The sequence below is a fragment of the Folsomia candida genome, unplaced genomic scaffold (genome assembly GCF_002217175.1).
Source record: "Folsomia candida strain VU population unplaced genomic scaffold, ASM221717v1 Fcan01_Sc006, whole genome shotgun sequence".
Lineage (NCBI taxonomy): Eukaryota > Metazoa > Arthropoda > Collembola > Entomobryomorpha > Isotomidae > Folsomia > Folsomia candida.
The window spans coordinates 7290154-7310670 of NW_019091198.1; the positions used below are offsets into that span (position 1 = coordinate 7290154).

The 20517-nt window shown below is 37.7% G+C and overlaps 3 protein-coding genes across 9 annotated transcripts in view; 1 reads left to right on the forward strand and 2 right to left on the reverse strand.

Annotated features, from left to right (window-relative positions):
- Positions 1-8649, reverse strand: part of LOC110851475 (leupaxin) — a 35422-nt gene extending 26773 nt beyond the window's left edge. The window contains exons 1-2 of one of the 2 annotated variants that reach the window (XM_022099257.2): positions 8263-8649; positions 8070-8139 (exon numbers count right to left, since the gene is read on the reverse strand). In XM_022099257.2, the coding sequence (XP_021954949.1) occupies positions 8070-8082 (13 nt within the window). In that variant the 5' untranslated portion in view covers positions 8083-8139; positions 8263-8649. Of the gene's footprint in view, positions 1-5335; positions 5699-8069; positions 8140-8262 lie in introns of those variants that run through there. The other variant, XM_022099256.2, reaches the window with a different exon arrangement.
- A 291-nt stretch (positions 8650-8940) lies between these two features.
- On the reverse strand, positions 8941-12790 carry LOC110850840 (armadillo repeat-containing protein 10). 4 transcript variants are annotated; one of them, XM_035852993.1, is made up of 11 exons: positions 12663-12790; positions 11655-12601; positions 11488-11581; positions 11173-11408; positions 10848-11107; positions 10649-10737; positions 10204-10308; positions 10059-10117; positions 9720-9971; positions 9465-9628; positions 8941-9377 (listed from the first exon to the last, which is right to left on the reverse strand). In XM_035852993.1, the coding sequence occupies exons 2-11, from the start codon at positions 11751-11753 to the stop codon at positions 9236-9238; spliced, it is 1500 nt and encodes a 499-aa protein (XP_035708886.1). In that variant the 5' UTR covers positions 11754-12601; positions 12663-12790; the 3' UTR covers positions 8941-9235. The 4 variants fall into 4 exon arrangements, with proteins under 4 accessions (XP_035708886.1, XP_035708888.1, XP_035708887.1 ...); XM_035852995.1 differs by having other exon boundaries at positions 11655-11716; positions 11957-12717; XM_035852994.1 differs by having other exon boundaries at positions 11655-11735; positions 11957-12717.
- A 68-nt stretch (positions 12791-12858) lies between these two features.
- LOC110851014 (melanoma-associated antigen D4) lies at positions 12859-17644 on the forward strand. 3 transcript variants are annotated; one of them, XR_004835152.1, is made up of 10 exons: positions 12859-13035; positions 13176-13476; positions 13556-13835; positions 13909-14418; positions 14662-14747; positions 14828-14962; positions 15047-15260; positions 15338-15809; positions 15901-15938; positions 16035-17644. XR_004835152.1 is itself a non-coding variant. In XM_035852990.1 (9 exons), exons 2-8 carry the CDS (start codon positions 13201-13203, stop codon positions 15793-15795), a joined length of 1959 nt encoding a protein of 652 aa, XP_035708883.1. In that variant the 5' UTR covers positions 12859-13035; positions 13176-13200; the 3' UTR covers positions 15796-15809; positions 15901-17644. The 3 variants fall into 3 exon arrangements, 2 of the variants coding, with proteins under 2 accessions (XP_035708883.1, XP_035708884.1); XM_035852990.1 differs by having other exon boundaries at positions 15901-17644; XM_035852991.1 differs by having other exon boundaries at positions 13912-14418; positions 15901-17644.
- The last annotated feature ends 2873 nt before the right edge of the window (positions 17645-20517 follow it).

Consider the following 20517-nt stretch of genomic DNA (forward strand, 5'->3'; position numbering starts at 1 on the left):
TGTGCCCTAAAAGAAAATTCTCCGATCATATTAATTCGCGACATACCAGAGAGATTGGACGAAGAGTGAAGAGAGTCCTCCCATTACTTGCAGTTGGAGTAATAATTGGTGTGACTGTCCTTGTAGCCGGCTTATCAGTTGGTGGAGCAATCAATTCGTTTGTTCAAACTGGAAGAATCTCTGCTTTGCAAGGAACAGTAGCGGAATAAAGAGAGATGCTGGATGAATTGGAACGTCGCGTGGAAATATCGGAAAGAGAGATTGAGAAGCTTAAGGTTAGCCTAAATGCTACACTAGAACAGCTTCAGCTACATCAGCTTGATCACGACGAACTCAAGGGAAAATCCATTGACACCAATTTCGCAATTGCCTACCTTACCAGTCGCCTCATGATAGGTAGAGAAATAATTAGAGAAGCAACAAGACAGTGGCGGCGAGGAAAAGTTTACGCACCACTAATGGATTTCTTTAATTTCACGTTACCCTGTGGTGATGCTTGCCCAGTCAGCTTCGCACAATCTCAAAAGTGCGAAATATCAGATGACAGAACCAAGCTGTATGTGGACTTCACAGCAACTGAAATTAACAAAGATTTGCAACTCATCGAGGCAGACTCCTTCGATCTCAAAGTTGAAAGGAAGAATGAAACCTGCGTTCTAAAGCACAAGGGACCCCATAATGCCATCCTTTCTACGAAAGATGACTGCGTATACTCCATCAATGTTAAGGAGCCTACAACCCCCGACCTAATTGTTTCGCCCACTCGAGGATGCACGCCAACAGCGAAAACAAAGAACTCCAATCACTTTGACAGAGACCACTGTTATGACAAGAACCTTGCTGAACCATGGGATTTTGTACAAATCAAACTACACCATGGACAATAGCATATCTACTGCCCTGGGTCCAATATTACCATTGAGAGGAAGCTGCAACAATGCCCTGCTAGCGTGTTCATCCTTCCAATGAATGCTAATTTTAAAATAAATGATATTGAATTTTCAGGAACTGAATCCAGCCTTGTTCACCAAGAGGTAGTCGACCCACTATTCACGATGAAAGCCAACTGGCACTTGCAGCCTAGTTTCAACTGGACCAGTCTGATGATCAATGGTTCCACTGACGAAGGAGGGTCAATCCACTACCACACAAGCAATGAACCAGCCTGGTCAACAATGGAATGGATCTTAACCCTTTGCATACTAATAATAGTTGCTCAAGCCACTCTTTGTGTTTTCCTTTTTCTGAAAAGCCGGCCAAATGTAATTTCGGTTAGGGCAAATCCAGTGGAAACTGCCGATATTGAACTTTAAAAATTGAGGGAGGATGTTAAAATATGCATGTTAACAAAGTTTTCCATATTTATCAATTTTTAAGTTTGTCGACTTTTATGACGGCTGAGCATTTTCCAACCTTTTTCCCAGGACAAGGGATTAAAAGGGTCCTTTTGTTTTTATGCCTCATTAGAAGGGACACTTCGTTTGAGCATAACTCTGCGTAGTTTGTATGGTCACTTCTGACCACATATTATTACATATGTATGAATGTCTCCTATGTACTGTCAAAACCTTAAAACCAAGTTGTTTAATAAAAATCACCATCAGTCTAAAAATATCTTCCAGCGAGATCATTTTTACTTTCATAGGTCTACTCGTTGGGAAAATGGATAGATGATGTTAATATAAAAGATACGAGTGAGGGAAAAGAAGAAGTAGATATTATTCGATAGCTCGATTCAAAGTTTAATCAATAAATCCTTTCTTAGCAAGAATTTTATGAACTATGGACTGCAAGTGAGAATCGAAGAGGAGGAATGACAATGGGAATCATCAAGCTTTGCTTGTTTGGACTCTGAATGCAGATTTTTATGAGTAAACTCAGATATGCTCGAATCAAAATTGGCTATGAAACCAAATGTATATAGAAATTTCATATATGGAGTCAAAAATTTAGCTTCGTTTTGTTGAAGCCATAATAACATTAGCTGCGTTCCTCTTACACCCACGCACGCCATATTCTCATTTTGTAACTTGCTTCTGAAAGCAGCCATGTACCATTTTGCATTCTCTTTTCCACGCTACGTTGACTCCAGCAGAAGAGAATCCGGCAAACCAACAGGCTTGGATTTGCATAAGGAATCTTCATATATTAATTATGAAAGCCTACCAGCATGAACAAGCACGACTTTATCTAGCAGGCTGACCAACCACTAATACGATCTGAATTGATGTATGGCACGAGCGTTTTACTTCAATTATGTATAAGTAAATAATCGATTTATAAAGGAGGCACAAAACAATGATGCGTGCCGTATAATTTTGTACATCAGAAAACCTGAAACTAGGGTTGCCGCGGGTAACGGGTCGGGTACCCGTTACCCGCATACCCGCACGATTTCTGCGGGTAGCTGGAACTACCCGCACGGGTACGGGTAGTTCAGTTTTATTTAATTTTGGCCATAAATTGACTCACAAAGGAAGTTTGAAGCTCATCAGGCTCTACATTTACAGAAGTATGATTTTCTTATTTATCCACTTCACAATTTGTCGTCTGCCAGCAACAGCGTTTATATGGATCGTGTCTTTTCGGAAGCCACAGAAGCCTATGGCCGCTTCAAATACTTTTCACATCCAGAAAATTCGGAGAAATTATTGTTTCTCAATCATAATTTGCATGCTCTATGGTATCAGTGCTACATATTAGACTTGTATTATATTTGTGTGTAAGACTGACGATATTTTAACTTGTGCTGCTCAATCCGATTGAAGACAAATATTTTAATGAAAACTTTATTTAGGTCAAAATTTTAAAAAATCAAACTAATAATGGAACCTTCCTTCAAGCTACACCAAGATTGTCTAGCGACTTATATCAAAAATGAAAGCCAAACATTAGGAATAGCGAGATACTAATCTTTTTATTGAATGGCCACTTTGAAGAACAATATTTGCAGCAAAGTTTAATTTTGGGGTAAATGTTCTCCGTCTTTTTGCTCCACTGGACGAAAACCATGGTGAACTTTGAACTCTGCCCCCACCCCAATAGTTTTCTTCAAAGGGGTCATTCGATGGAAAGACAAGTGTCATATAATTCAAAATTTTAGGGTAGATGTTTGCAAAACATTGCATCAAAACATTGTTCTGATATAACTCGCTAGGAACAATCCCGGTGTAGCTTGAAAAGAGGTTCCATTGAAAGCCAAAAATTTTGGTTTCAAAGACACCTAGTACCAAATTATAAGTTGCGTAACTCACATAGCATTATCTCTAACTACTTGTGAGCAAACAATTGATTTGTTCTGAAGGTTGGTTAGGTTTTAACTAAATTCTCATAACGGGTAGCGGGTAACGGGTACCCGTGCGGGTACGGGCAGTTGTGCTGCGGGTAGCGGGTCGGGTAACGGGTAGCATTTTCGCTACCCGCGGCAACCCTACCTGAAACCTTTGGAATATGTAGAAAACCGTGTTCATTCAAAATGGATTCGTACTTTGAGGGCAGATCAATTTGAGAAATCGTTGAGAATTTCATTAAACCAAGACAGACGGTTGTTATTAGAACGATAAATAATCTTCAGTTAGATACTTTTACTTTCCATGTACTCAAAAACTTCATAAAGCGTGTTTACAGTTTGTGTAAAAATGGGCTCGTCAGCTACAAATAGTGAGATTGTCCTACAAAGTGTGTAAGGAGGTGTAATGTGCACAACATCATTTCACTCCATTCAGCCGAGACAACTCACGTCAAGTTGGGAAGAAGTGACTGCTGCTGTCAAAAAAATTAAGACAACTCAAAACTTACTGGATTGGAATGAAAGGGTGTTTCAGGAACTCCAGCAGCAGAATTTACATATGACTGACTTGATAGCTTATCTCCCTCGCCGTACACATCCATATATCCTCTTTATTGCATGACTCTAATCACATTAGGATAATCAGCTTTCCTTGCCCCCCTCTGATTTCCTCCATTCCCCACGGACTTGTAACTTTCTGCTCATTTTCTTTCCTTGGATGAAAACCACCCACAACATAATATTTTACAACTTGGTAAATCCAATGGCAAATAGTGGCTATTAAGGAATAATTTGTTTCGCTTTATGACGTGTCACTAAAGTCACAATCAAAATCTTGTATGCATTTAATAAATATTGTCTGTATGCAAAATTGTGGATGAATATCGTACTAAAAGTTCAGGGATAATTATAAACTAAAGATAGAGACATTTTCATAAATGTCATATCACGTGCAGCAATTACGGATCACATTACAACTCGGCAAAAACCTATTTACGATTCGAAACAGACGATCTCGCTGAAACTGATACCGATTAGAAATACCTCGGAGGAGAGGACAAGTGCCACGAACAATCCTCTGAAATTGTCATTAACCAGAAAGATCACGAGAGAGAGGAGAGAGAGTAAACGTAAAGATGACTTCCACATTAAATCCCACCGTACTGTGTCAAGCCAATTATCTCATTACAACATGAAAAGAGACAAGATGACAACTAGTGACTATGATCTCTTTGCAGCAGTCTACAAATCCACAGCAATTATTTGTCACGCCATCCGTTTCGAAATTAGGAAGGAAGTAGTAGCAGTATGACGAGGACGAGAAAGCTGCTACAAGTGCCACAGGTTCTCTCTCTCTCGACAACCGAGAGTAAACGCCACACATATTTTTCCAGGACAATTTACAGCCTGCCATCCATTAAAAGCAACGGTGTAATAACCACCACATACGAGGTATACAAACGACACTCGACATATCATAAATCTTGTGTCTCAATGACATGGTCTCAATTGGAATTGAAGAGGCTGGGCTTATTGTTGAATTATTAATACTGTGGTAGCAATAAGCTATAAAATAGATAAATATGAAAACCTCTCGACAAATTTTTAGACCGTGGCAAACTAGGATTACTTCTAGTCAACAGGGCTCATCGTCAGTTCAATTTAGAATGCGTATCCTACGCCAATGTGACAATGAATGTTGGATGAATTTTCTCAAATTCTACTCAAGAGATTAATTAATTTTTAAAGAACAGTAATTTTATAACTTTGAAGTGACGTAGATTATTATTACAATACTTTTAAATTACATTATAAATAAGTTTGGATGTCAATCTTTCAACTTTCTCAATTTCCCCAACCGTCATCGTCTACGTAGAACTACTTTCATTTAGAAGTAAATACTTTCTGAATGACATTATCTAATTTGTACAATAGATTTGACTAGTTTCTATTCCCATATTTCTTGCCTATGTATTTTTGTTGACAATGTTTTACTGAAGGTCAATATCGTAAAAAACATAAATTTATCATGGATTATTGGCTTACATCCAGGAGACGGTAGTTGTTTCCTTGTACATCGATACGGCTGGTATGTGCCGGGCTCCATTTTTCCGTACATTGTACGATCCATGGTTGCTTTGTTCAACAATGAAACTTTCTACTTTCACTACGCACTAGCTAAATGTATTCTATACAATGAAGACCATAGCTCGCTGCACTAATTACACACCCGTAGTTGCATGCAACTTGTTCATGTTGGTTGACATGTTTGCAAGAAAAGTGACCTGACGAGAATTTAGATTTCACGATTTTCACAAAAGAAACGCCTGTAGGAAAACACTAATGAAAAATTAAAATTAAGTCCGTCGAATAGCCACCAGTCCAGTTGAGTAGATTATAAGTCATTTATTTATTACCCACTGGTACTCTCTCGTGACCAGTGATGATATTTAAGCTGCTGCTGCACCTTCTACAAAAAGAATCACATGGATTCACACAGCAAAACTAAACATGCTCGCAGAACGCCAAAGTTATTACAAGTTCAAAATCTCTACATAAAACACAATGTCTCAGATTTCACGTTTTCACGGATTGGAATCATTGCCTACTCAAATACATATAAATTACTGTACGCAACTCAACTCTTTTTTAGCCTAGCTAAAATTTAGAGGTTTGGCTTGTCTGGGTAGTTTGGTTTATGCACTGGGCAGAGCACCAAGAAACATGAATTTAAAAGTTGGGTGTATAAAAGGCAACGTCAATTAATGAAAGTCGTGGATGGAATAAGTTGCTGCTCCCTACAACAACCTACTGCTTACTACTCTTGATTTGAATGTTTGTTCTGCAATCTGCAAAGATCTGACAGTGAATTTGTCCAACTCTAACCAACAATAATGCATACGATATCCACAGAGCTGATGATATCCCACCAACTACAACAACCAAGCAAACTGGCTGTACTTATAAGAACGAACGAATGGTGTTGTATATATAGTTTCTCTTCCTCATGTGTCCAAATTAGTTTAATCGTACCAAAGCAGCAACTATCTGTTTATGTAGTTCCGATGATCCAGGATTAGATTTGATACGAAATTCATAAGCGTCTAAGAAATTGTTCAGTTGGGCCTTGCATTGTTGACTGCATGTAAGTTGAATCGGGAACTTGAGAAAATTTGACGCCTACATGTAAATACGTACTTAAGATGCGCTGATGCACACACTCTTTTCAATTTAAATTATATAAAACCATGCACTTTTCGCCCAATCAATCCTTCCTTAGGTGAAGGAAAAATGATTTATGCCAACTGTTCTGATTATTAATCTTATTTTCTGAAACTCGTGTTGACACTTTGTCTTTATGTGCACGCACCACTCGACTCCAGTAATGATACCGTGTCAGTGCGTATAATTTTGGGGTTCGCTATATGTCATTTATTACAATAAATAACGCACAAATGTGTCGGCGATAAATTAAATTGCATTATGGGGAAAATATATAAGAGGAAGAAAGGATGTAGCAAGGGAACACAATTATATGGAAAAGACGAGGTAGCAATAATGTAGCAATAAGAAGAACCAAAGCAACTTCTTCTCCGGGAGAGAGTCTGACTAAAAATGAATCGCGTCTTGGAAATGGAAACTTAACCAAGAAAATGAAGAACAAGAAGCAGAAGGGTCGAGAATTCGTGTTTTTCTGTATGGAGAATAATTGGGAGGACAGGAAAAATGTCATCGCCTACACCAACAACATTATGCGGTTCAAGTAGGTATACTTGATTCTCATAAATACGGATGAGATTTAGCACGCGTTGCACCCCAATCGCACATACATATCTCTACACTTTTACTTCCGTTCACCATCAAAAAACGATAAATGTAACATTATCTTTTTTGATCTAGCGAGATATGTACATGACTTGGAGGATTTTTTTGGGGAAAATAACAGAGTAACAAATACACATTAAACTAAGCTGGATGTCACCACATGAGTAGGATAAGCGACAACTCGAGTTTGCCATCAACATCGTGACAAGTGCCAAAGGCCCCAGAAACAGAAGACGAGTAGAAAAACGGAAGGAAACCAAGCTCTGGGTGCCACGTACAACCATTTTGATACAGGAAGTGATGAGACAGACAGAAAACCCAAAATAAATTATTAGTAAGAGCTCGCACGATGAGTGTCAAATCCACAATACGTACTTAACCACTTAAGATGAATCACTGATCCATTTATTTTTTGCAAATGAGCTGTAATATGTTCCTATGCTCAATTCCTTATCATATTATTTTTCATGTGACGAAATTAAGAATTTGTTTCGCATAGTTGATAGTTAGATTCAAATTGACATTTTAGGCAATGCGGTTATGTCATACAATGAACTACCAGTAAAATATATAAGCAGGTATTTTCGTAAAAGAATCGTTGCTATCACGTGTGATTAGGAGAAAGTAAACGTAAAATTGACACTAATCGATATTATTAAAATTTTTGCTAGACCTTTATTATGTGATAAAGTGACGGCGTTTCTTATACGAATGTTTCACATATATCGATTATTTAATCCGCGTGGTCATGTTTATATCCCACTAACTTCATATCCACAACGAAACGGTACGAAAGACAATGAGAAATTGAACCATCTCATAAATATGCTATTCACTATGAAGTAGTATTTAATATTGTCTCCACTATCTCAAGTTTATGTGACTTTGTTCACAACAAAGTAATGCCCTCGGAAATAATTAAGCTAATAATAATAAAAATAATAATCAGACTTACTTAAATCATCCATTTCTCCGACCGGTATTGATTAGAAAGTTTCCACCTTCCCAGTGTTTAAAGGTTGTCCCTAAAAAGAATTGAATACATTTATACAATACATTTTGTAAATTTGTCAACACAAATATTGATCTCTTAACACCCTTCGTAAAATCCAAATTGGCAAAAAAAACTATAATATATTTTCACTCACAATAATGATCGTCCTTAAATTCCTCAGTGATGTCACCTCTTTTTTGATTCCCTTTCTCTCTTTTCTTCTGATCTCACTAGCGTCTAATTAGTCCACTAATCGCTAGAAACAAAATCTGTAAACTAAGCAGTCGTCAAACTATGCAGTGATTTCGTTAAAAGAACATTTGCGGTTTCCTGATTGTGGTAGGAATAAAATGCGTCACGGGGATGACTAATTGCCCTGTTAGTAACTAACCCTGATAAAGGTTTTACTGGAAATTGGGGCAAGAAAACAAGTGTTCAGCAGGAGATGAGCAGAGTGGCTAATCAGGTCAGGAGAAAGTTAGCAAATTTTCTTTCGTCGTGCCACTTTTACTCTGTCCGAGATTGATTGAGTTTTATTTACCAACAGAGCAAAGAGAGAGAAACTTGAAACTTGCCATCTTCCTCCGCCTTTCACTCTCTATGCTGACGTACAGTCCACTAGGGAGAGATTCCAATAGTTGCTGCTTCCCAATGTGCTGGGTCTGTGCATCCGGGGAAAGTTGAGTTGGTTTCAACTTACTTTCTCCAAGTGCAACTCAAGGACAAAGAGAAAAATATAGCATTTTCTGAGTGTTTTTTTTTCTGACATCGCAATGTATACAATTTATGAATATTATGCAGAGTAAGAATTCTAGACTATGCATCACATATATACTTTTAGAAGTTATATATTTCATTATTTTTTTTTAAACTTCAACAACGCAATATAAGAATCTACTCCTCTCCACGTCCCCAAAACTTTATCACGTCAGCAGATTAGAAAACAAATATCCCATAATAACATTTAGTTTCTCGCAAAAACTAACAAAGGTTTTTCATCTTTATCTTTCGTCATCATTTGCATTGGCCTGAACTTAATATCTGAGGCGATTATTATTATATCTTCTGAGTTCAAGCAATAGTAATAATAATAATAACAGTTAATATAATTATATAATAAACTCTGTTTAGGATCTGGACTGCTTCTTAAGTGCGGTGAACATCCTTCTAGATTGTATACGGATATCTTCGTCAGAATGACAATTCATCAAGGTTTTAGATTTGTCTATGATTTTCTCCAATACATTGACACCAAATATGGCGGCGTACCTGTGAAATTGTTAGATTATTATATTGGATTGACTACTAATTTAAAATATGAAAAATTTGAATTCATGTTTTGCATTGCATACATACATTGTGTCTGGAGATGCTGCTTTCTCCTCAGGGGGTAAATCCTGAGTTGGACTCAAGTCGTGGGTCGCAGCGGTGCTCGTCAGATTTGCGAGGAGTGTCAAGACTCGTAACAGCACTTCTTGCTCTTCATTATTATCCAACAGGTACAAGAGCCGCTTTGGTGCCTGCAAAATTAATGTGAAATGTGTAAAACGTATGGGGAGAAACTTAAACAAATACTAAGATAGATATTTCTGAGATGCTAAAAGTACATACCTGAGCAGCTAGAAGACTAGGAACCATTTCTTCGTTTGTTGAGAGATTCACAAGAAGCTTTAATGATTGAAGCCTGATTGGGAGAGATAACTGATCCAGCAGTGAGTACAATGTATGAAGTGCAGGACAAAATTCGGTGTGCCAATCTGGGAGAACGGCAATATTTGCCAGAGTGGTTAATACCGCTTCCACAATTTCCTCTCCTTGCTTACTGATGTCTCCAATATAGGACATCAAAGCTGGGATTATTGGCTAAGGTGATATACAAATAGGATAATGTTATAGACCATATTAACCAATAGTAATGATACCAAATAAGTTAATCAATTAGGTTTCTACCTTCATTTCTCGTTGATTCATTTCGTTTAGAGCCATATTACCTAATGCCCGGATCGCGGCTGGAATTAGATATTCGTAAATGCATTGTCAAGTTAGTTGTGCTTGTAAGTACCCTTAAATAGAAAACAAATGCAATGTTGCTTACCCAGCCGTATTTCACTCTTGGGATGACTAAGAAGATTTTGTAACCTTTGAAGACAGCCTGCTTCTCTTAAGTTGTTCTGGTTATGCGCCATTGTGGCCAAATTTGCTAAAGATATAAGAATATAACCATGTTAATACCATTTAAAATCAGCTAATAAATGAATAACGCCAAAATTTCAAAACTTGATTTCAAAATTCGACTAATTCATAGTGCTATACTATCCAGATATTATAGAAAAAAAAACAAATCCCAATCATTGCTCGACTGGTCGAAGATTTTACAAAATATACTGCATTTGGTAATTGTTTATAACGAATTAATGACCTTAATAAATAGTTAAAAAATTAATTTCTTGCATTCCACTCAAAAATGTGCAACAAATGCAATACGATAGTTTTTTCTATCAATGTTCTTAATTTTTAGTTTGTACAAATTTGCTACTAACCAGCACTGATCAATGCCCTTTCCAAAACCCCCTCGTCTGACGTATAAAGAAGTGCTACAAGTGTCTTAGCTTCATACGCATCCATAGTTCTATGTAAAAAAAACATATAGGTACATTAATTCTCATTGTTAGGTTTGTTCAGATACTATGTCAATAATTAATCAGTAGTTCATTATTTAAAAAATTATCTCAAACGTACCTTCCTTTTAAGCTAAGGGACTCTAGTTTCTCCTTCAGCTCTTCACTAATGTCTTGAATAGCCTTATCTGCCTCTCTCGTGCTCTCTTCTGCGCTAAACCCCACCTCCGGGCTCTTTCTTGCGATTGACTTACGCGACCATCTTCGTCGAACTGGAGATCCTTCAGCAGGAACAAGTGACAAATTATCTGACGAACGACTAGCAATAAAATGCCGAATGTCAACAGGGCTCAGGATCCGAGGCGAACTCCACGGTGAGCACTGTAATTAAGTAATTTTCATGTTCAATACAATGCACATGTGCAATTAGCAATAACTATACAAACCTGTAAACTTCTTGACGAATGACGACCGGCTCCTCCGTTTCCTTGTAAAGCGAGCATAGTATCAGCAAAATGTCTCGCTCTAAAGTTGAGTTCTCGAATTCTTTCTTGAACGGACAATGGCCGCAGGACGATCTTTCCTGAGTTGGAGACGTCCAAATTGCCCAACAATGCATCTGTCTGTGTTGTTTGTGACAAACGACGAAAGTATAACCTCGCCTCGCCCTCTGGATAGCTTACTATATGTATAAAAACAAACATCAATCAGTTACCCAGAGCCTGGACTAAATCTTAAGTTAACTAAAATTATTGACTCACAGTCGCCCTCCTTTCTCCGTCGATGGAACGCGGTACGGACAACGGAGTAGCCGACGTATGCAAACCCCGCAAAAATGGCAGAACAGAGTGCAACCTACGAGAAATTGAAGAGGTCAAAGTAATATAACCCAATGCTTTTAATTAAAACTGATCTCCAGTATACCAACCTTGTTCACCGTGCGGTCAGTCGTTGACGACCCTGCGTAGCCACTTGATGCCATTGTGAGCTCTGTAAGTTGATCTTTGATCTTCAAAACGTCCAACATCAATGAATGAATTATTCGGAGGTTGTTATTAATGCTCTCTTATAGATAACAACTCTCCACACAACTACTCGGACCGGACAAAGGAACTATACTACACACGGCTAGAAGAAGTGGTGCTAACAACAACTAGTGGGGGGAACAAGGTGGTGGGGACAACTACTTGAACATGACTGGTGTACATGACTTCCGGGAATTTAGCTTACTTTCGACGAGTCCTTTCACTTCAAGTCACCTTCTTCGCGACCTGCCACCTTCGGGTCCTTATTGCAACCCTATCCGAAAATGAGGTCGTCGCTTCGAAACTCTCAACACTAATAAATTTCCCCCCTCATCCACCCGCTACTTTCACTAAAGTTAGTTCGTATGAAATAATACTGATGATGCAACTCAGTTAACAAATTGGCAGCTAATTGAACACTTGGAAACTTAACGGAATTTATCAACACCTGCTGTTCTGTTCTTGACCTACAGTCGACCTACAATGGAATTTGAGTTAAATATACAAAATCAGTTGAACAAACTCCACCACCCTCACAAAAACTAAACCCCGGAACATGTAGCAGGAGTATAGTAATCTGTATAATTACATAACTAATTTAGTTCTCTGCGACCCCAAAAGAAGGTGAGAAGACAGGTTGGGTTTCGGTGACCGAAGGAGGAATCACTCCCTTCTTCGTATAGAATTCAAAGTGTCCTCTCTCTCCCGTGCTCTCGACTTTCTCCACCTTTCTTCTCCTCTCCACTTCCGGAAAACCCCGAAATTCGGTGGTGGATGGCGGATGGATCAATAGACGATGGTTTTTGGCAATCCCACTCCTTTACTATGCACCATCTTCATTTCTTCGTCTCTAAAGGAAAGTACAAAGTATGAGCGAGCATGACACATGACAACAGCAGCTGCTGTCTTACACTATTTTTGCTATAGAGCCACTTGTGTCACATTCACCCAGTTTGGAAAATTTGACTCAAAATAGTCATATTTTATTATTGAGTAAACTTTCTCCTTTGTGGGATTAAGTAGTTGATACATTAACCGAAATTGAGGCTTTTAAGAGACGACATAATAAAATGAGGATCACTTCGTGTCTGGATCTCTCCGAGAGCAGCGGGTCTATCGATCGGCTCGTCTTCTTCGTTTGGGTTCTGTTCTGGCGTCCCTCCTGTGTAAAGGAGGCATATCATTGTTCTGGTGGAAGTGAGGACGTTGATACGGTTTTTCTGTTAAATAAAGCACATGAAATTCGACTGATTTCATTATCGAGCAACAAGTTATCGGCTTCAGGTAAGTGTTTGTCGTAATTGAAATTTTATAGAACTTAACTGAAAGTGTGGGATTGTTGTATAACTACCTAATAATAAGTGGGCGTTATTATATATACGGTGCACATACTAATATTGCTGACCCCGTATTTTGTTTCATAGATTCAGCTTGACACCTGTTAAGAAGATGCCTCCAAGGAGGAAAAGTGCACGAGCGTTAGCGGCGGAAGCGTTGGCGAGACAAACGGCCCAGGCCAACGCTGCAGCGACGATGGAAGCGGCCAAACAAGCAGCCGCGAGATCCAATTCGCCACAACGTATTGCGGCGCCTAAGGCACCACCTCCAAAGAAACAACAGGGCGCAAAGGCTAAGACGCCCGCGCCAAGGAAATCGACCAGGGGAAGGGGACCACCTCCCCCATTTTTTGATCTCCCACCACCACCCACGCCCAGGATTCGCTATGTAAGAGCAGAATAATTAGTTCTTGGCGTTTTAAAGAAGAAATTTATGCATGAGTAAATATTTAAATTTATTATTTTAGGACGATGAGGAAGATGAAGGGGTGGTGTCTCACCTCCCTCCTCCGTCTACACCTCTACGTGAGGTCAGCGATGATGAGATTGAAGAGCAGCCATCAACGTCGAAAGGTGTCATGTTGCAACCTGTTGTCGCACCAGCCTCGAAACCTGTTAAGAAGGGCAAGGGTAAGAAAAAGAAACAATCTTCCTCAGAAGAAGATGAAAATAAGGAGAAGGAATCTGATAAGCAAGAAGGTGTTGATTTGGGTCCAATAGAAACTGTAAACTTGGAATCGTCTGATGGTAATTAATTAATTCAACATTAGTATCCGCATTAGTATAGTAGATTATCTAAATGGTCCAATTTTCGTAACAGAAGAGCATCAAGCAAAAGTTTTTGAACGGGTTCTGGCGAAATTGGGAGATCGATTTGGAGTTGTTGGAGGACCTCCCACCAAGAGAGCAACGCCACCACCTATTCTTCATCCAATGAGAATTGGGACCAAACTCATCACCGTTAAACCCGGAGTCACAATGGTCATTGATGACATGGTCCACAACATCGTGTACTACTTTATCATGAGTCAACACAAGAAAACTCCCGTGAAGAGATTAGATCTCCTGAAACATTGCATGAACGGACAAAAGAAGAACTACAACGAAGCACTTGCCCAAGGTGAAGCTGTTCTGAGCAAGGTATGCGGGATTAAAATCGTTGGATTGGACCAAGGAAAGCAGGGCTTCATTACATACATGGCAATTAGCAATTATTTGAGTGATGTTGCAGAATTGGTCACCGTCAGGTCTGCAGATCAATATGCGAAGCGAGCAGCCCTCTTTCTGACTCTGGTCATCATGTTTATGACCAACAAACCACTTTCCGAAGGTAAACAATTTAAATTATAATTTATTTAATGTATTATGGTTTTGCTGTGTAACTGTGTGTATTTAATTATGATGCTGACAATATTGTCCAGAGTGATTTAACAATAATTCACCATGATGAATTTAAGCCAAATCCTATCTCATTAATTTAAGTCTGATTCCAATGATTAAAAAGACTTGCAAGATTCTAACTAAATAAATACTTAATTTATTAACCTGATTTGTGGTTACGTAAAATTTTCAGATGAGGTCTGGAGTCTCATTTGTGAGTTTGAATTGGAAACATTGATGTGCACCAAGCGAGAGGACTTTCATAAATTTATGAAAACGGTAATATATCTTTATTTTTATATTAAATACCAAAGGTTATAATTTCAGTTTAAAATTTACTAAAAGTGTCCATTTTTTAGGAATATGTCCAGACACTGTATTTCACTTCCGAAGAGATCATGGATGATGCTGACGGCGTTGGATATAGATATTCCTGGGGACCACGGGCACATCATGAAATCAGCAAATGGGCTATCCTGAAATTTGTTGCAAAAGTAGCTTATTTTTCACTTAACTCCAGTTTAATCAACTTGAATTGAGTTAACTGCTTATTTTTAACAGCTTGACATTTGTTTTAGCAATTTGCAGGTGCAAGACCCGAAGACTATGAGCTCCAACTGCAGATAGCTAAAATAGATGAGCGGGAGGTGATTGAAGCTGATATAGCAGCATATCAAGCGGAATTGGCACTAGCACAGGCCGCACAAGCAGCGCAAGATGCACAAGCCGATCCTGCAGATGGTCAGGACGAAATTCCAGAAAGATCTAGAACAGTTGTACGATTTGCTATTGGTATTAAACTCATCATATCTATCATCTTATCATATTGCTGGGCTATAATAAATGCTGTCCTTTTTAACGGTTTATAGAGGAGGAAAGACCAGACAGTGGCAACTTGTCACAAGTGGAGGAAATTGAAACTGAGCAAGGGTCATCTGACTCTGGCGAGGATGGAGAAGAAAGGACAAAGCAGGGTAATGAAAGTGTGAACAAGGAAGGAGAACAAGCTGAAAGCGAAGCTGAATCTGGGAGTGATGAGGCAGACGGGGAAAGCGGAGTGGAAAGTGAGGGGACGAAGGACGAGGAAGAAGCAGAGAGTGGCGAGGGGGAAGAGGAATCTGGAAGTGGTGAAGAAGCAGACGGAAGCGCTGAAGAGGAAGAAGAGGGAAGCTCTGAAAGCGAGAAAGAGGAGAAGGGCGAGAGTGGAAGTGGCGAGGGGGAGGAGGAGGGCAGTGATGAAGGAGATGGATCAGGGTCAGGTGACCAAGGGGGGACAGATGATTCTAATGAGGACACTGGAGAGGATTCAAGTGGAGAAGCTTCCTGATTGTTAAAGAACAGGTTGGTTATCTAAATACTGCTGTATATGATTTACGGAAATTTTCTGTGCAATAATATTTAAAATGTTTTTTTATAATGGTTTTGTTTTCAGTTGCGTTCCTCCCCCTACTCCAATGCCCGGTAACGATGGTAATGAACTTGATCTCGACAATTGCCCAGATTTGTCTAATTTTTTTGACCAATTTGACGACCAACCTGAAAATGATGTACATTTAAACTTTCCAGCCCCCACTCCAATGCCACAGCTCAGCGATGACTAGCTTGTCTTGTGCATAAGCATCCATCGCATCCTTTCCATCATCTCTCAAACTTTGTTACAAATAATCAGATTCTATGCTCTTACGCTTCACCAAAGTACAAATTGCGTGACCCATGTATGCAATGCACTTTGTACTGCATACCACTTATTTTTTTTATTTTATCACCCACCACTTCTTCACAACTAGCTACCAAATCATCATCATACCTATTATTTATAAATAACCTAGAAAAGAGACTACCAACATTTTCTTCTTACAATTAAATACTGGTCATAACCAAACAATTTGCTGACTTGGTGGAAACGGAGAGCTGCATTATTAAACCCATAACGAATTATATTTTTCCAAATGATATCAACGACGTTGAACTCATTTTTCTAAGTCCACAATTCCAGAGAATATATGAAACTTGAGCTTTTTTTACTGTGCTACCGTCGGATAACAAATTTTTATCGAATTCTTTCATCATTATTAGAAAGAGAATGGAATTTTGTTATGATGCATACCAATTTATTATTCATTGTGGAAATGAAAACCTCTTGTGTTAGTCAGTCAGTCTATAAAACTATTTCGTTATTTTTGTGTGCGTGTACTTTATGACAACGCTTTTGTTTCAGTTCATTTGAATATGCATACAAACATCTATAACATAACATACACATCAATTTGTGTATGTTATTTAATCATATTTATGTATTACTCACCCATACATTCTGTAAACTGAGGCTGAGTAATGTGTAGCAATCTTGTAGAGGTACAACAGGATGAGACGTTTTTCGAAGCTTGAACTTTTATGTTGTGCGTACTTTAATTGTGTCTCATTTTTCTGCATTTGCATTTTACCTTCATTTTGTACATACTTTAACAGTATTATAATTATGTGTTTAGGATTATGCATGGTATAAATACATTGTCGTCCCGGTGTCATGTGTGTGATACATAAAGTGGTCAACTTTTAGTCCTATTCTCTGTCTGTACCTAAAGTAAACGAAAGATCTGAAAAGTAGTATCAAGTAATCTGTAGATTTGTGTGTCAAACCAAGGGAATCATAATCATAAAACGTGATTTACGGATCCAATATATCATATTCACTTCAATTTGAAGTTTTGAAATGTGACCATATAGTTCTCCATCTAGTTCCCACCGAATTAATGTTGTACGCTTTGTAGATGTTTAGATATTGGCATTTATAAATGTTGTGATAACAAAAATTAATGTGTGCGTATTTATATGCATCCACATACCTACATGTCTCTTTTCTCTATGTCATAAAAGGAATTTAGGTCTCAGCATTGTTATTAAATTATTCTCAGTACTGTGGTCAGTACAGTAGTCAGCTAGTAGAATATATATGTATACATACATATGCTTAACTTATTGTTTTTAATTTCATCAAGTATTGTCTCCTTATAATGGTATCCCTTATGTCTCATTCATTAAAAAAATTCAATTGTTGTTTCACAGTTCCTCAACGAACTCTAATTAACAAATGATTGGCTGTTCTCAATCTATTTAAATGTTTTGAAATTTCTCGGTGTGTAAAATAAATCGATTAATAGTTCAATCTCACAAAATGCGTGCTACCCATGAACTAATATTTCCTTCATTGAACTCTCTCTCAGGATCAGACATTTGCATCCATATCATTATTGAAGTAATGCATAAAAGGCATATTTAATAATTATGATGATTCCTTTCCTGAACTCATCGACCTATATTCGCTATGGTCATCTCATGTATTTAATACTACAAAATGTGATCAAGTTCCTCATCATCATCATCATTTCTCTTTGTTTGTGGATTTGATTGAATTCATGGAACACTGTTCAACCAAATATTTAGCTGGCTGCTGGCTAGCTTTGCTGTTAGCGTGACGGAAAAAAGTAAACTCGGTCATAATCGAATGTATATGCATCGGTTGCACGGGGTTTCAAATTTCAATGAAATATTTTCAAATACCCATCATTCATCATTATTTTATAATCATTTGATGTGAAAATTGACGCCACAAATAAAATATTAATTGCCGAACTACGAACAAGGCAAGAATTAACAGACGGAATATTCGTGTTACTTAACACTGAGCATATTTTCATTGTCCATTCTCATATTTACTTCCAACTAACTAAAACACCATAATATTTAGCCGACTGTATATGGAGTTGTCCGTTCGTCTTTTATTATGCTGCATATTATGGTCTTCTGCGTGGGTACATATGTATTTATGTGCCTACTTGGTTTTTAACTGATTTTTATTTGTGATACGCAAATCACGTATCGTTATTTAATGCAGTCCATCATCATGATAATCACACGATAAACAACAATTTTATACATACATAGATATTAACAAATTTGTGTATGTGGGGTTATCGATCTTTTTTAATTTACTAATAATTCTCTCTACTGCGACGATGATGAAGTGTTGAGTTTAAATTGCTGAAAAAAACGGTGTGATGCAGATCATTGACTGATAAGGAAAAAACTATTGAATGGAGCACCAAGTTGATTTTAGTGACTAAAGGATGCTTAGCTTTAATATTTTGTTTAATTTACATTAAACAGTATAAGTTCATCAGACAGTGTCGTCGTCACCTTTATGCAAATTATCGTCAGTCTGCATGCATGTATGAGGGCACACAATCCATAATCCATTGTCTGTTCAAGTAGTGAGATAGATAAGTCGTAGCTTTAAACTTTAAAGTTTGCCTGAACGCAATAATAATGATGCCTAATAAATATGTACATATATTCACATTGTTATTTTCCGTAAGGCAGGTTGATGAGCTCGGTATTTTTGCACTTTAAAGAGCAATCTATAATTGTGCAGATACATAAATATCTACGTCTGGAACCAAGTTTTTTTTTAAAGGAACGATATCATGCATAGAAATAATTTCCGAGAAGTTGTCGAAAATGCAGTAAATATGTAAATATGTGTCAAGAGAGTGCTTGCAGATTATTTTTTGCATAAGGATATAATAATAATAACAACATTCATGCGAGAGAGAGAGGGACAGACGTCACTTATTATTTGTAACTTGACACGTAATTTTATGAAGGTTCTTCACTGGAATTTGATTTCAAAACCCAATGAAATAGGGCTTTGCAATTGAAATTGAAAACAAGTCCACAAAATGTGATGATTGCGTGATGTGATGGTTATCATGACAAGAAGAGTAATAAATGGTCGTAGTGATGACTGGGATGACCTACGAAACCAATCCATAATGTGTCTCAAAGATCTATTTTTTCTCACCATGAAGTTTGTTGAGCTATATATGTATGTACATACGTATAATACGTATTTATACACATACATATGTCCACATGTTAAAATATGTAAGTATATTATGCCACACAGAGTCTCATCTCTCCGCGGATTATACTATTATTACACATGCGGATTGCACTCATTACTTTGCGCATCAAATTAATTTGCAACTCTGGGATCATATTCAGTTCTATAATTTCACTGTCCATTCTTCCTCCGTGGATGATGATGTACAGGTCGTCGAGGTTTTCCAGCGATATTTAATTTCATGGAAATCAGTCAAAGGAGTGATATTTGGCTTTGACATAATGGCATACCATACACTTTCATTTATCAACCTTTACTTACTTTACTCGGTCTCTCCATGCATGCAAATAAATTGTCTGAATCTGAGCACCATAAAAGAATTGATACTCTACTCTCTCCTACACACGCGAATTGAGACGCATGTTAAGCTAATAAAAGCTAAGCTAGCTGAGAATATAATATGAGCAGAGGCACATATTTTATATAAATTATCACAAATTTTTTAGCATGTGACTCACATCAACATCAAGGGTCATAATCATAGCAGTGAATAATATACATATCCGAATGTAAAGTATGCATGCATGCATGTGTAATTTTAGCTTACATTCGTACGTACGTATAGGTCTGCTGCCGGCAAACAAATTATAACAACAAGTGTAATGAATCACTTATTACAATTGGTTTATGTACAACAAACAAGAGCAGCAGCACACATGCAGTTCCTGTTTTATTCGTTCTGATTGATACAAACAAAACTAACTTGGCACCATTCGACATGACTCCAACAATCGAACATTTTAAATGTCTGACATTCATTGTAATTTGAGACACATTTTTGTGGAACACGCATTTCGAACCAGAGATGAGCATGGATGAGTTGAGCTGTTACACACAGGTTAGGCTAATGATGGAGCAGTGTTGGGAAAATACATAAGTGTATTAAATAAGTGTTCTAAATTGACTTTACATTACATATGCTCTTAAGGAGAATTTGAATCCCTGTCTACCGGTGGCTCGTCCTCTTTGTATTTTTGTACATACGTAGTTGGTTGGTCGTTATGTATTTGTCTGTCTTCAATCGGACCATTGATAAGGAAATTAAATTAAATTAGAAAAATCAACTAGACTCTGGACGGACAGAGC

Coding starts and splice junctions, on each gene's coding strand:
- LOC110850840 (XM_035852993.1), bottom strand. CDS start 11,753: ATGTTGGACGTTTTGAAGATCAAAGATCAACTTACAGAGCTCACAATG. Junction 11,108..11,172: donor ATTCGTCAAGAAGTTTACAG/GTTTGTATAGTT, acceptor ACTTAATTACAG/TGCTCACCGTGGAGTTCGCC. Junction 10,118..10,203: donor CAAGAGTGAAATACGGCTGG/GTAAGCAACATT, acceptor ATCTAATTCCAG/CCGCGATCCGGGCATTAGGT.
- LOC110851014 (XM_035852990.1), top strand. CDS start 13,201: ATGCCTCCAAGGAGGAAAAGTGCACGAGCGTTAGCGGCGGAAGCGTTG. Junction 14,963..15,046: donor TCCTGAAATTTGTTGCAAAA/GTAGCTTATTTT, acceptor CATTTGTTTTAG/CAATTTGCAGGTGCAAGACC. Junction 15,261..15,337: donor AGTTGTACGATTTGCTATTG/GTATTAAACTCA, acceptor AACGGTTTATAG/AGGAGGAAAGACCAGACAGT.